This window comes from Castanea sativa, chromosome 11 (genome assembly GCF_040712315.1).
Source record: "Castanea sativa cultivar Marrone di Chiusa Pesio chromosome 11, ASM4071231v1".
NCBI lineage: Eukaryota > Viridiplantae > Streptophyta > Magnoliopsida > Fagales > Fagaceae > Castanea > Castanea sativa.
Window position 1 is genome coordinate 58711213 of NC_134023.1, and position 12566 is coordinate 58723778.

The 12566-nt window shown below is 33.8% G+C and overlaps 1 protein-coding gene across 1 annotated transcript; it reads left to right on the plus strand.

Moving 5' to 3' along the window:
• The first annotated feature begins 1644 nt into the window (after positions 1-1644).
• LOC142618020 (laccase-14-like) lies at positions 1645-12103 on the plus strand. The gene is made up of 7 exons (XM_075790994.1): positions 1645-1824; positions 2365-2516; positions 3544-3788; positions 8838-8963; positions 9625-10216; positions 11091-11443; positions 11773-12103. Exons 1-7 carry the CDS (start codon positions 1723-1725, stop codon positions 11976-11978), a joined length of 1776 nt encoding a protein of 591 aa, XP_075647109.1. The 5' UTR covers positions 1645-1722; the 3' UTR covers positions 11979-12103.
• The last annotated feature ends 463 nt before the right edge of the window (positions 12104-12566 follow it).

Here is a 12566-nt window from a genome sequence, read left to right on the forward strand (position 1 = left end):
GTTGAAACGCTCAATGGTGTCGCTTAGTTGATTTTTTCCTGTTTTGGTTTTTTATGGTTTTAGTGTTAAACTGAATAATGTCACAGGTTAAAATAACTCACTTCTCTTTTTTCTTTTTCTGATAAACCACCAAAATTGGGGTGCCCTAAAAAAGGAGATATTTGGATGCTTTTAAGGGCACCTCTCTTTTCGGGTAAGTGGTGTGGAGTCGCCACTTTTTTTTATACAAAAAAATAAGAAAAAACTGAAAAAAAAAAATACATGAACAATATACTTCATTGTCATTGATTGAATAATGGTAAATACAATCTTGGTAAATTAAACCTTACAATGCTTTTAGTCCTAGTTACAATCTATGTCAAGGAATTCAAAGCTTTTGTTCCTAGTTACAATCTACCAAAATAAAAAATAAGACACTAATCTACCTATCTAAAAGAATAAGTTCAGAGGCTAAGTTACAGAATGGGAAGGTGTTAGACACCCATTCCGCCCAGACCGAGTCCCACATTTGTGCCAATCGACACTCCAAGAGTGTTGAATGGGCCTCTTGGGTGCTAGACCCGCATTTGAGTTTTGGTCTAATTTGGACTCCTTTTTTGAGGTCTTTTGAGTTGGAACTTGCACTTAGATGCGTTTTTAATCCATATTCTAAAAATTAAACTCACTTTCTGATAATTCAGGTTTTTTCAGCAATGATTATCTTGTAGATAAATACTTCAAAAAATCTTGATTCTCCACAATTTTGTTATTATCTGATTACCCTCTTTATTTTTTTGCATGCAAGCCTATTTTTTGACACTAACTAACAACCAATCACAAAATTATTTAATTAATTTTAATTATATAACTAATCAAAATTAATTTAAATTAATCATGCATGGTTGGTTCCACCCAAACAAAATTCATGTAGACCGTGCAAACTTGATTATGCGATGTCTTTCAATCCGACAGTCCGATTTGAAAATCTGGCATACCATAAAGTTGCGACTGTTAGACTCTTAAGATCATTTTTATAATATGCAATGAATGAATTAATACATGTAATGCAATCATGAATTTTGTGTATATGAATGGTTAGTCTAGTCATCTTCCTTAATTAAATTATGAGTGCAAAATTGATCAAGTGTTTACACTTTTCTTTCTTTTTTCATCTTTTTCTGTTATTTTGGCATCAACCGAATGTTCTGCTTCTAGTGCTCCTAGTAACCACTTTTTGAACAATTTTACCAACCTTCAACTCAGTTTGCCTGTAGGAATGTTTGGCAATTATATGATACCTTGTGAGAGTTTCGGAAGCGGTTGAGTGCCAACCTAATTTTCGCTTTTCCTAGGAGCATAATATTTCACATTTATGTGGCTTGTGTACGGTAGAAGTTTCCACTGAACACAAGTCCTTCTCTAAAACGTGGGTGATTTGAATGCCACATACGCTTATGAGATCATGAGTGAGTGATCAGATGGTATTGACTTTTGACAGTTGAAACTAAATATTAATCTTGTTTATTCTTGGAATGTTAGGTTGAATCACGTGCCTTGGTATATATTGTTTAGGCAAAACATAGAATCACGTTTTACATTTGACTTTTAATTTTAAAATAGTTTGACTTGTTTTATATATGTATATAAACTCTCCAAGCACTTCGTGAATATCACAAAAGAAACTGGTTTTCGATTCTCAAAAGAGAAGAAAAAAGAAACTAGTTTCGTGTTGAAGAGGGTGTCATGAATCCAAAAAAGAAAGAATCGCTGTTTCTGGGCTCTCTGTTTCTTGCTGTACAGTGTCTTTGCATGGTCAAGGGCGATGTTCATTTTTATGACTTTGTTGTAAGTACGGGCTATCTTATAGTTTCCTTCTGTAGTTTTATTTTGAAAATCACAGTTACAGATGAACTACCTCTGCTAGCATTAGTTTTCCCTAGCGCTTTGTTTATGTCCAGCAATGGCATGGATTTGATTTTTTTTTTTTTGTTTTTTTGTTTTTGTTTTCTCACTACTGTGGGATGTAGTTCCCACAGTGGTGGTTGTGGCGGGTGGAGTGGTGGTGGAGGTGATTGTCGCTTGTTGTTAAAGTTTTTGTAGGGGATTTTTTACTGTTGTTTTAATTGAAGTGTTGCTAAAATAAAACTAATAATGTTGGATGAATTGTAAGGTGAGATGTTAAAATAAATAAAGTAGTTTTTTCAGTTGTTAAAAGCTAAAAAATATAGCTCCACCAATGTGGATGCTCTAAAGGTGATTTTCTAATACCGTGGGTTTGAATACACAAGCATAAACTTGCCACCAGAGTTGGAGAGTACAAGCTTGATGTTTTTGTCCATTACATCAATTTATCAGCATATGCTTCTTATTCTTCTACTTTTACAGCTTACGGAGGAAAACTTCACAAGGTTGTGTAGCACTGAGACCATGTTAGCTGTAAATGGCAGTATTCCTGGGCCAGTATTACGGGTTCACAAAGGGGACACGATGTATGTCAATGTTCATAATCAAGGATATTATGGGGTGACCATTCACTGGTAATCTCTTCCTCTTTCCCAAAATAAACATGCACGCATCCATATTCAGTAAAATTATCTTTCATTTAGTGATTGTTTGGATAGAACTTATTGCATCCACGTTTAAGTCGAACGTGTTTCAGCTTTTTTTTTTTTTTTTCCCTGCGTACGCGTTTTAGCTGGGGGACAAGAGTTACTGTTCACACTCTGCGGTTACTGTTTACACACTATTTCGCACTGTTCACGTACTGTTCACACACTTTTCAACCACTTTTTCATTAAAAATAGGTCCCACGGCACTATTCACACATTTAAAAATTATTTTGTTACAGTATTTTCAATTTTTAGCTGTATCCAAACGGACCCTTGACGTAGTTATCCTCTCTTTGGGTTGAGGCACTGAATGACACAGTCACATAGACTTAAGGCATATTTGCACATGGTATTTAGTTTGAGTAGTCTATACTCTATTATACACTCTAACATTCATATTCTCACAAGTACGATGTTCTCCATACTACCGATTTTATTATATAAATTGAACTTGACATCTATATTGAAAGAGAAATGATATGTCCACAACATTTTCACAACATTTTTTACAACAAATTCTAAGTGGCAGGTTGTTACTGATTGTTATTGTTGGGAAAAAAAAGTAATCTCGGCGTTAGGTTCAAATTTGAACTAATAACAACTAAACACCTGTGATTTGTTGTGAAAATGTTATAAAAATGTTGTGAACGTAGCATCTCTCATATTGAAAATGATAACTATTTAATGTCGGCAAAATCCACCAATCCATTCATTATCAAGCCAAATTATTAGGCTTATACAGTAAATATTATTAGCAACTTTATCATTTCCCTTCTCATAAATATGAGTCTTGAGGACTTGTAAACCTAGGAATGCAACCACGCCCATTTTTTTTTATAACATTTTCTAAGAATAAATTATTTTCATATTAAACAAGTTAAATTACCATTTTATTTATAACATAAGCACTGCCTAACAAGATCGACAACCTGAAATGATATTATGATTCTTATAGGCATGGTGTAAAGCAACCAAGAAATCCATGGTCAGATGGCACAAACTACATCACGCAATGTCCTATTGAACCAGGATCAAACTTCACCTATGAGGTCATTTTTTCCACTGAGGAGGGAACACTTTGGTGGCATGCTCACAGTGATTGGACACGAGTCAGTGTTCATGGTGCTATTGTTATCTTGCCTGCTATTGGAACCACTTATCCATTTCCCAAACCAGATGACGAAGAGATCATTATACTTGGTATGTTAATATTTTTATCCATTCCTCAAATTTTAGCTAAAATAACCCAATATACTCTACTTTTACTAGTTTAGCTATTTATTTTTTCATACACATATATCAAACTCAAAGCTCAGTTTCTTACTTGATTTAAATATTTATTTTCTTTCTCTCTTCTCCCCCCTCAGCATATATTTACTGATATGTTAAAATGGCCACACAAACGTAAGTGCTCTAAGGTAAAATATATATATATATATATATATATATATATGTGTGTGTGTGTGTGTGTGTGTGTGAAATAAGAATCTTAAATAGTTTTAAATGCAAAATATAATTGGCTTAAAATCTTTTACTTGTTTTTTGGGGTGTCTATTATCGATATGGAGAAGGGAGGACTTGAAGGCGCTAGTGGCGGTAAGTGAGAGAATGGTGGTAATATTGGCTTGCCTTAGGCCTCTCACGGCGACCCCTTCAACATCAAAACAAGGTGAGATCTGTAATCATCCTTTAGTGGAGGTTGCCAGATTTCTCGCCAATGATGAATGGAGGTGAAGGGTGGCACCACTAGTGGTGTTGTTGCTAGTTTGGCTTAGGCAAGTATGAGAGAGGAAGAGAAAAGTGTGAGAGAGGAACGAAAAAAGTTGAGTGTGAGAGTGAGAGTCGGCTGGGTGTGATGGAGTGAGATTTTTGCAAAATGTTTTACACTTGTTTTTGTGGTAAAACATTCTACAAGTTTTTACTTGTAAAGTTTTAGTCAAAGGAAAATATTTTACAACTTAGAATACATTTTACACGCAAAAAAATACTTGAAAGTGAGAAAATATTTTACTTCAAACAACAGAGTATACATTTTATTAAAATATCAAATTTTTCTAATTTTTTTAAAAAAATTTTCTTTCTTCACATACAACAACAACACACATTCACTCTCTTTCTTTTCTTCATTCTCGGGATATATAAACAAAGAATTAAAAATAAATGCAAAATGAATAGTGTCAATGTAAATTTACACGGTTACTATATCAATAATACATATTTACACAATTTTGACTTGTATGATATGGGTAATTTTTGGGCAAAAATATGTCAATTTGACACATTTTTCTATTATACACCATTTGATATAAGTGATCTTAAGAATTTATATTTACCTTCTAATTTGATTAGGTGAGTCATGAGTGTTATCTTTTTAGTTTTTCTTCCACCTTAAAAGAGGACTTGATGGAGACATGAAAGAAGATAATATGATAAAGCTAATATGTGAGATTTTTAAGCATTAGCATTGGGGGTGTAAATCCTCCCTAGTTGTTATTTTAAATTCACACATGCCCAAAACCACAAACATTCGAGGTGGCATATCTTAAAATTTTTTACACACTGCTACAGTAAATGAGTATCAATAGCAATTGCATATTTCTGTCGGTAAAAATAAAATGGATTATTTAATTGCCTCTCACACTCTCTTCACCGTCTGTGATCTCCTTCTCTGTCATACTTTGCTGGTCTCTCTCTCTCTCAATACTTAACCCATGTGACTCTCTCTCTCCTCATGCCGCTAAACACAACACTCTACCCTCTTTTCTATTCTCTTGCCTCCCTTTCTACCACTGTCAAATCGGCTGTCTGTGGTTCAATCTAGCTTATAATGGTTGGGTTGGGTTGTGGTGGTGAAGATGTTGGGTTTTAGTGGTTTACTGTGTTGGGTTTTGATGGTGGTGGTGGTAGCGGTGTTTGGTTCTATCCAATCTGATTTATGGTGGTTTTGATGGAGGTTTACGGTGATCGGCTCCTTCTAATCTAGGTTTGTTTTTGTTTTTATATAGATCTGTTGATGATTGTGATTATTGATGGATGGCTGGTGGCTTTAGATGGTTGTGGTGGTGGTGGGTTGTAATGGTTGTTGTGGCTGAGTTTTTATTTATTGCTGGGGGGTTTGTTTTGGGATGGGTTTTGTGTTGGGGATTTCACCAAATCAAGGAGTAATAATGAAAGAAAAAAATGAACACATCAAGTATATAGAAATTAGTGATTGACTTGGAGGCACAATTGAATGTTATCCTTAGACAATATTTGTCCCCAAACGCAAGTTGCTAAAGAGTTTCTACAAACTTGTCCACAGGATACAACCAAGTTTGTTGGGTTCTACAAATAGCAATTTTGGAGAATACCTACAAGATTTCTTGTGTTTCTTATTGAAAGTTCACTTGGTGTATAAAACACTAGTGAATGTTTAGGCGCCCAATTTCAAAATAACCAACACAAGCTTATACTCAAACAATATATGTGCGGAATGATAAGTACAAGCAATACCCAAACAAAAAAACTACTCTAAACCATAATTAATCACAACATAGCAACAATTAAAGGTAAAGAGTAAGGGTTAGAGAGATGCAAATACAAAGATAACATCGGCACGTGTTATCGAAGAGGAAACCGAAGAACTCGGCGAAAAACCTCTCCGTCGCCCTCCAAGTGGTAAAATGATCTACTAAAGAATAAAGTTGGGATACACGAACAACAATAGACCCTCCAAGCCTAATCTATCCAATGCACTTAAGCCCTCCAAGCTTCTTGCTCCAACAAGGTTAAGCCTAACCGTGTTTTCTTTAGCTGTCCGAATCTCGCAATAAGCCCATTGCATTAACCAAATGAATTGGTCATTTCTGAACTACTTCCCAAGCACCAAATAACCTTTTCACAGATATGAGTATGGTGAGATAAGGATTTGGCTAATGAACCTCTCAAGAGTATGTTAATGGAGAGGGTGAGAGTAGAGGAATTTGAGAATCAAAAATATAAGATTGTGGATGGGTCAATCTTGTTTCTCTCTAGGGTTTTTCTCTCAAAATTCTCTCTACAAACTCTCAACATTTCATGGGTATAAGGGTATTTATAGTAGGGCACGTGAGGAATGTGAAAAGTCATTTTTTTGCAAAATAGGGTGTTCTGGTGACTCACTTGCGACTAGGATGAGTCGCGAGTTTGATTCACGAAATAACTGACTAGCCAAACTGTCCCTTTGTCCTGTAGTGCTCCAGCTGTCGTGACCCTTCAGCTTCCTACATGCTTCACACGTGTGGCATTTTGGCAAGTTAACAGTCGCGAGTCACTCGCGAGAATCCTCATGAATGCACACACACTTGAATTCTTCACTCTCTCACACATAACCCTTACATGATTGCCTCCTGAATACAAGGTATCTAATTGCTGAAATACAAGGAAACTTGGCATAGAATAAAGTCAACTAATAGTTGAATAAATTCAACTTTACACTTTAAACTTTCAATTTTTGGAGAGATGGTCTATTTTTCAAGTGAACATTAACCTCTATTTATACCCATAGGGTTATAACCCTTCAAAAGGTATGTATGGAGAGTTACAATACCTTATAAAACCGTTTACAAGATTTAAAACATTTTCCAACATTCAGAACAGTTACCACAAATTCTGCAAAAACAATTTTTATGTGGCTTGATTGATCGAGAGAAATCGAGTATTAATCAAAGGCTCTTTTCAATTGATAGAACAGGAATCGAGTATCAATCGAGCCAGGCAGAAGCTTCAGATCAATCTTCTTGATCAATTCGATCGATCGAGCAAAAGCTTCAACCGATCAAGAAGCCTTTTTCACTGCTTCGATCGATTGATTTGAAGTCTTGACCGATCGAACATCCTGAAACTTGAATTTTCACAAAGAAAATTCTAGATCTCGAAATTCCATTTTATTCATTTTATAAATGAATACTCTCCAACCTTATATCATTATTATAACCTATCCTTGTATATACCTATATATACAACATTTTGTTGGTTGGTGGTGGTGGTGGGGATTGTATCTTTTTTTGTGTGGTTCATGGTGGATTTGTGGTGGTTCTTGGAGAGAGAAAGAGGGAGAGAGAGAGAGAGAGAGAGAGAGAGAGTAAATAAAGAATAAAGAAATATTAAATAAATAATATTTAAATAAAGTGGTGAAAAAATAAAAATTGAGATGTTAGATGTATTGCAAAGTGGTATGGTATAATAGTAAATTAACATTTTAGACGATAAAATAGAAATTTTTATGCAAACGTGAATGCCCAGGGGATCAAAAAAAAGATGAGATAGTTTTTTTTTTTTTCCTCTTTCTGGTCTCAACAGGTTGTCCTAATTAATGCGAGATGGTGAACTATTACTGTGGCTGTTGGGGTTGATAACCAGAGAATGATGTGTGGGAGAAGACAAAACTTAGAACTAAACCCCTGTGTGCCACAATTCTGAGAAACAGTACCAACAAGCTAATTTTGCTCCAAAACATGTGGAAAGAAGTTGCTCCACATATATAACATATTGATATTTTGTTTCCTAATTCTCACTGATCGGTGGTCAGAATACTATAGTAGGCTCCAAGCTGTGAATTGAGTATGGATTTTAGAAAAAGCAATGTTACATGTATAATAATTTTTACAATGAATTTTATAATTTTCAAGTTGTTATTAATTTGAACTCTCACCTTATTGGTTATGAAAAAAACATTTCCAAAAAATTATCACCAAGATTATTGATTTTTAGAAACCAACAATAACAATGAATCTTCTTGGAATTCATACTTAAAATTCAAATGAGATAAATATTTTGTTTCCAATATAGGTAAATTTCTAGAAAAAGACAGTTCAGTTATGAATATTATTCATATTTTAAAACACCATAAAAAAAATCTTCACCTTCTCATAGTCCAGAAAAAAGTAAAAGAAAATTTTAATTGTGATAATATGATAAAAAAAATTATACTACAAAAAAGACTTAAAGTTATGAGAAGCCCAATCTTCTTTGTAATAATAAAAAAAAAAAGTGAACTAATAAATAAATTTCAATTTTTGGAAAAAAAAAAATCCTAAATGTTATTTTGATTTTTGGCATACGTGGTGTAATAATTAAGCCTATATAAGAATCTGTTATTTATTTACTAAAATACAATTACTTTTATCGTTCAAAAACATTTTGGTCTCAATATATAACTGCTATACTTACTAGGTAAATCAATAATAAAATGTTAAGCATATTTATGATTCAATTTTATTGAGCATGCAGGTTCGTTGTACAGTGGAAATTTAAAATCTTCGTTGGATGAGGCTCTACACTCTGGTATTGACTTGCCACATTCTGTTGCTTACACTATAAATGGCGAACCAGGAGATTTGTGCCCATGCTCTAAAGGTATGATCGTAGATTTTGAATTTTGGACTTCAGGCATACCGCGCGCATACCTTGTTGGATCATTTTTTTTTTTTTTGGGGTTTACACGTTGTATTCATGATAGTTTTATTTCATTTTTTTTTTAAATTTTAAGAAGAAATTGTATTAATACTTGACTACTAATGTGTGAGAGAAAAACGTGGGGGTGGGAAGAAAACAATTTAGCAATAAAAAAAACATTGGTACGTTTGTGAAAAATTAAGCAGTTTTAATATTTTTTTTTTCAAAAGGAAGAAAAATTAAGCAGTTTTATTATTATTATTTTTTCCAAAAAGAAGAAATTGTATTAGTATTTGACAACTAATGAGAGAGAGAGAAATGTGGAGGTGGGAGAAACTTTTTTTTTTTTAATTTTAATTTAGCTAAAAATTAGGAGTTTTTAAATTACTAATTTTACATGTTTAACCATATGATTTAAGCCTTAGAAATGGATGAATTTGAGGGTATTTTGGGCATCTAAATTAAGAATTCCAAACAAGAGAAGCACCTTAAATAGTATTATAGATGTAATAAGGATTTGAGTTAACAGGTATATTAATATTTTGGAATAAAAAATTATAAGCATAATTATTTATTTATATTAAAAAAAAACTAACATTGAGTTATAATCTTAATGTTGTAGAAACAACATACCGTTGGATGGTTGAATACGGCAAGACCTATCTTGTTCGACTTGTCAACGCAGCTGTGTCTGCAGATCTATTCTTCGCAGTTGCTCAACACAACCTCACAGTTGTTGGAACAGATGCACATTATACCAAACCCATAAACACTAGTTACATCTTGATAAGCCCAGGACAAACAATGGATATCCTACTCACAACAAATCAGAGTCTTGGCCATTATTATATTGCTGCTCGACAATTTTGGAGCCAAGATGTCAGGGTTGCAAAATTTGACCTGGTCAATGCCACCATGATCCTCCAATATAAAGGCAATTATACTATCCCATCGTCCCCCACCTTTCCAAGTAATCTTCCCTTTTACAAAGACTTACGATCTACCATAACATTCAGAAATCTTTTTAAGAGCTTAGCAAACAAAGATTATCCAGTAAATGTCCCCCAAAACATAACTACCAGAATGTTTATAACACTTTCCATGGGCAGCATTATTTTTCATAACCTTACATCAACACTTGAAGCACTTGCCACAAGCGCCAATAACATAAGTTGGTCCAACCCAACTACAGATGTATTGCTTGCTTACTACAGGTTTTTCTATCTTTCTCTCATTTAATTATTTAAAATATACAACCGCCGCATACCCTTGGTGCGATGGTCACTTCACAAGTATAAGTGCTTGTGGGGGGTCGGGGTTCAAGTCTCCAGAATGGAGCTTCACACACACATACACTTAAATTAGGTTAGAGTAAAATCTTATCTTGTATCAAAAAAATAAAAAATATATATATCATTGCTTTTCTTTGAGAATAAGGTAGTCAGTTTTAATGTCTTTCCATGCTCCTTTATGATTTCATGTCTTGCCATAGTAGAAACAAATTGTGGGTTTTACTCAAAGACCATGTAGAAAATAATAGATAGTAATACATGGTTATCTTACATTTGTTGAATTGAATATCAGTGAAGTATGAAAGAAGGCTTGGACTTTCTCTTTCAACAATAACAAGATCATATCCATTTCAAATTCGGTCCATTTTGTCTTGTATGCCTAAGATTGATTGGATATTGGTTGAGTCTGCCTTGTGGGGTGTGCATTGAGTTTTACATAAGGTATATGCTAAGGTAAACTAAAAGAAGCCTCAATTTTGAACTAATTATTTTAGGGTATAGCATAGACGTGGTTAGTACTTTTACTAGTATAGCGCAGATGTGGTTAGCATTTTTCCTTAAATAGCATAGATGTACCAACGGAACCATGAAATCAAGAGGATCCTTTTCGGTGATGTTATGATTTAGCTTATAGATTCTTTTTATAAAAAAGAAATTAAAAATACACTATTTTGGAAATGGACTTACAAAAGATTGCATTCATTAATAACTAGTTACCAACATTCTAACATGAGTATTGTACCATCATGGATGCTTATATGTTTGGAAAATGGATTAAATTAAGACTTTCGTGCAGGAACATTAGTGGGGTTTACACTACAGATTTCCCAGACCAGCCCCCATCTTATTTTAACTTCACAGGAGACGATTTTCCATATACCTTCACAGAACTTGGGACCAAAGTGAAGGTGTTGAATTATAATGAAGCAGTTGAGATGGTTTTTCAAAGTACCAATTTGGCGCAAGGCGCAGGGCTTCATCCAATGCATTTGCATGGGCATAGCTTCTATGTGGTTGGATCAGGTCCTGGGATCTATGACAATGCAACTGACCCAAAAAGTTTTAATCTGGTTGATCCGGTTGAAGTGAATACCATCGCAGTTCCTAAGGAAGGATGGCTTGCCATTAGATTTGTAGCAAATAATCCAGGTATGCAATGTCTCTATAACGTAAATATTAATTAGTTTTAGTTATTCTAAAAGGAAATGCATGTGGGCTTAAAATACATACTTTGGTTCAAGATCTTGCAACCAACAACCTGATTGGCAAATAATAATAATTTTAACGGAGAAGTTGGGATCAATCGATTCATACCTTTTGTGAAGCATACTCCATACGTAGCAATTGCATGCATGTAAGAACAGTAAGGTCAACCCGTTTTGAAACTGATTGGACACGTTAAAAGTGTAACTATAATCATGTGGCTCTAGTTGGTTGGCATATATATTTTGGATGCTAACATCAATCATATTTGGCAGGTGTGTGGTTTTGGCATTGTCATTTGGATAGACATATGACGTGGGGTATGTCTTCTGTTTTTATTGTAAAGAATGGGGACACGACTGAGACAAGTATTCGCAAACCCCCTCCTCAATTGCCTCTATGCGAAGCTTCATTTAGATTGCAGCTCGAAAACATTGATGGATTGGATCAAGGAAAAGAAAATGAACCAATTTTTAGCTAAATGCATTCATCTAAAAGTTAGGATATGTGCCCTTTAAATTCTATTATATGATATTATGTATGACATTATGTTAATGCGGTAACATGTTGTGATTAATAAAGTTGTTTTATTATTATCTAAAATAATGGTAACATGAATATTTGAAAATTATCATATAGTTCATGAAATGTATAGTATGTGATTTATATGATTTAGTTACAGAAGATATAAATCATAAGTTCTTTGTAAACTTAGAATTTAGTTCGTAGTCGATGATGAAATTGGGCATTTCATCTGCAAAGACTGTAATATATCAACTAAGATGATTTATCTTAGTCATGGAAGTGGAAACTTCTAGTTAATATGTTGATATGTTTTAAGTGTTAAGACATATTGAACTGAACTGCTGTGAGATTTATTATTTTGCTAATGACAGTCAAATGAATAATAAATCTAACGACTTCTATTTACGTGAACTCTCAATTTTGAGAGAATAATGAACCTGATAATGAAGTGTAGGTTGCTTTGATATATCAAGAGTGAGATCTAAAGTCACGCTCAAAACTTTAGTATGTTGGTCAGCCACATTTAATGTTGAAGGAACATATA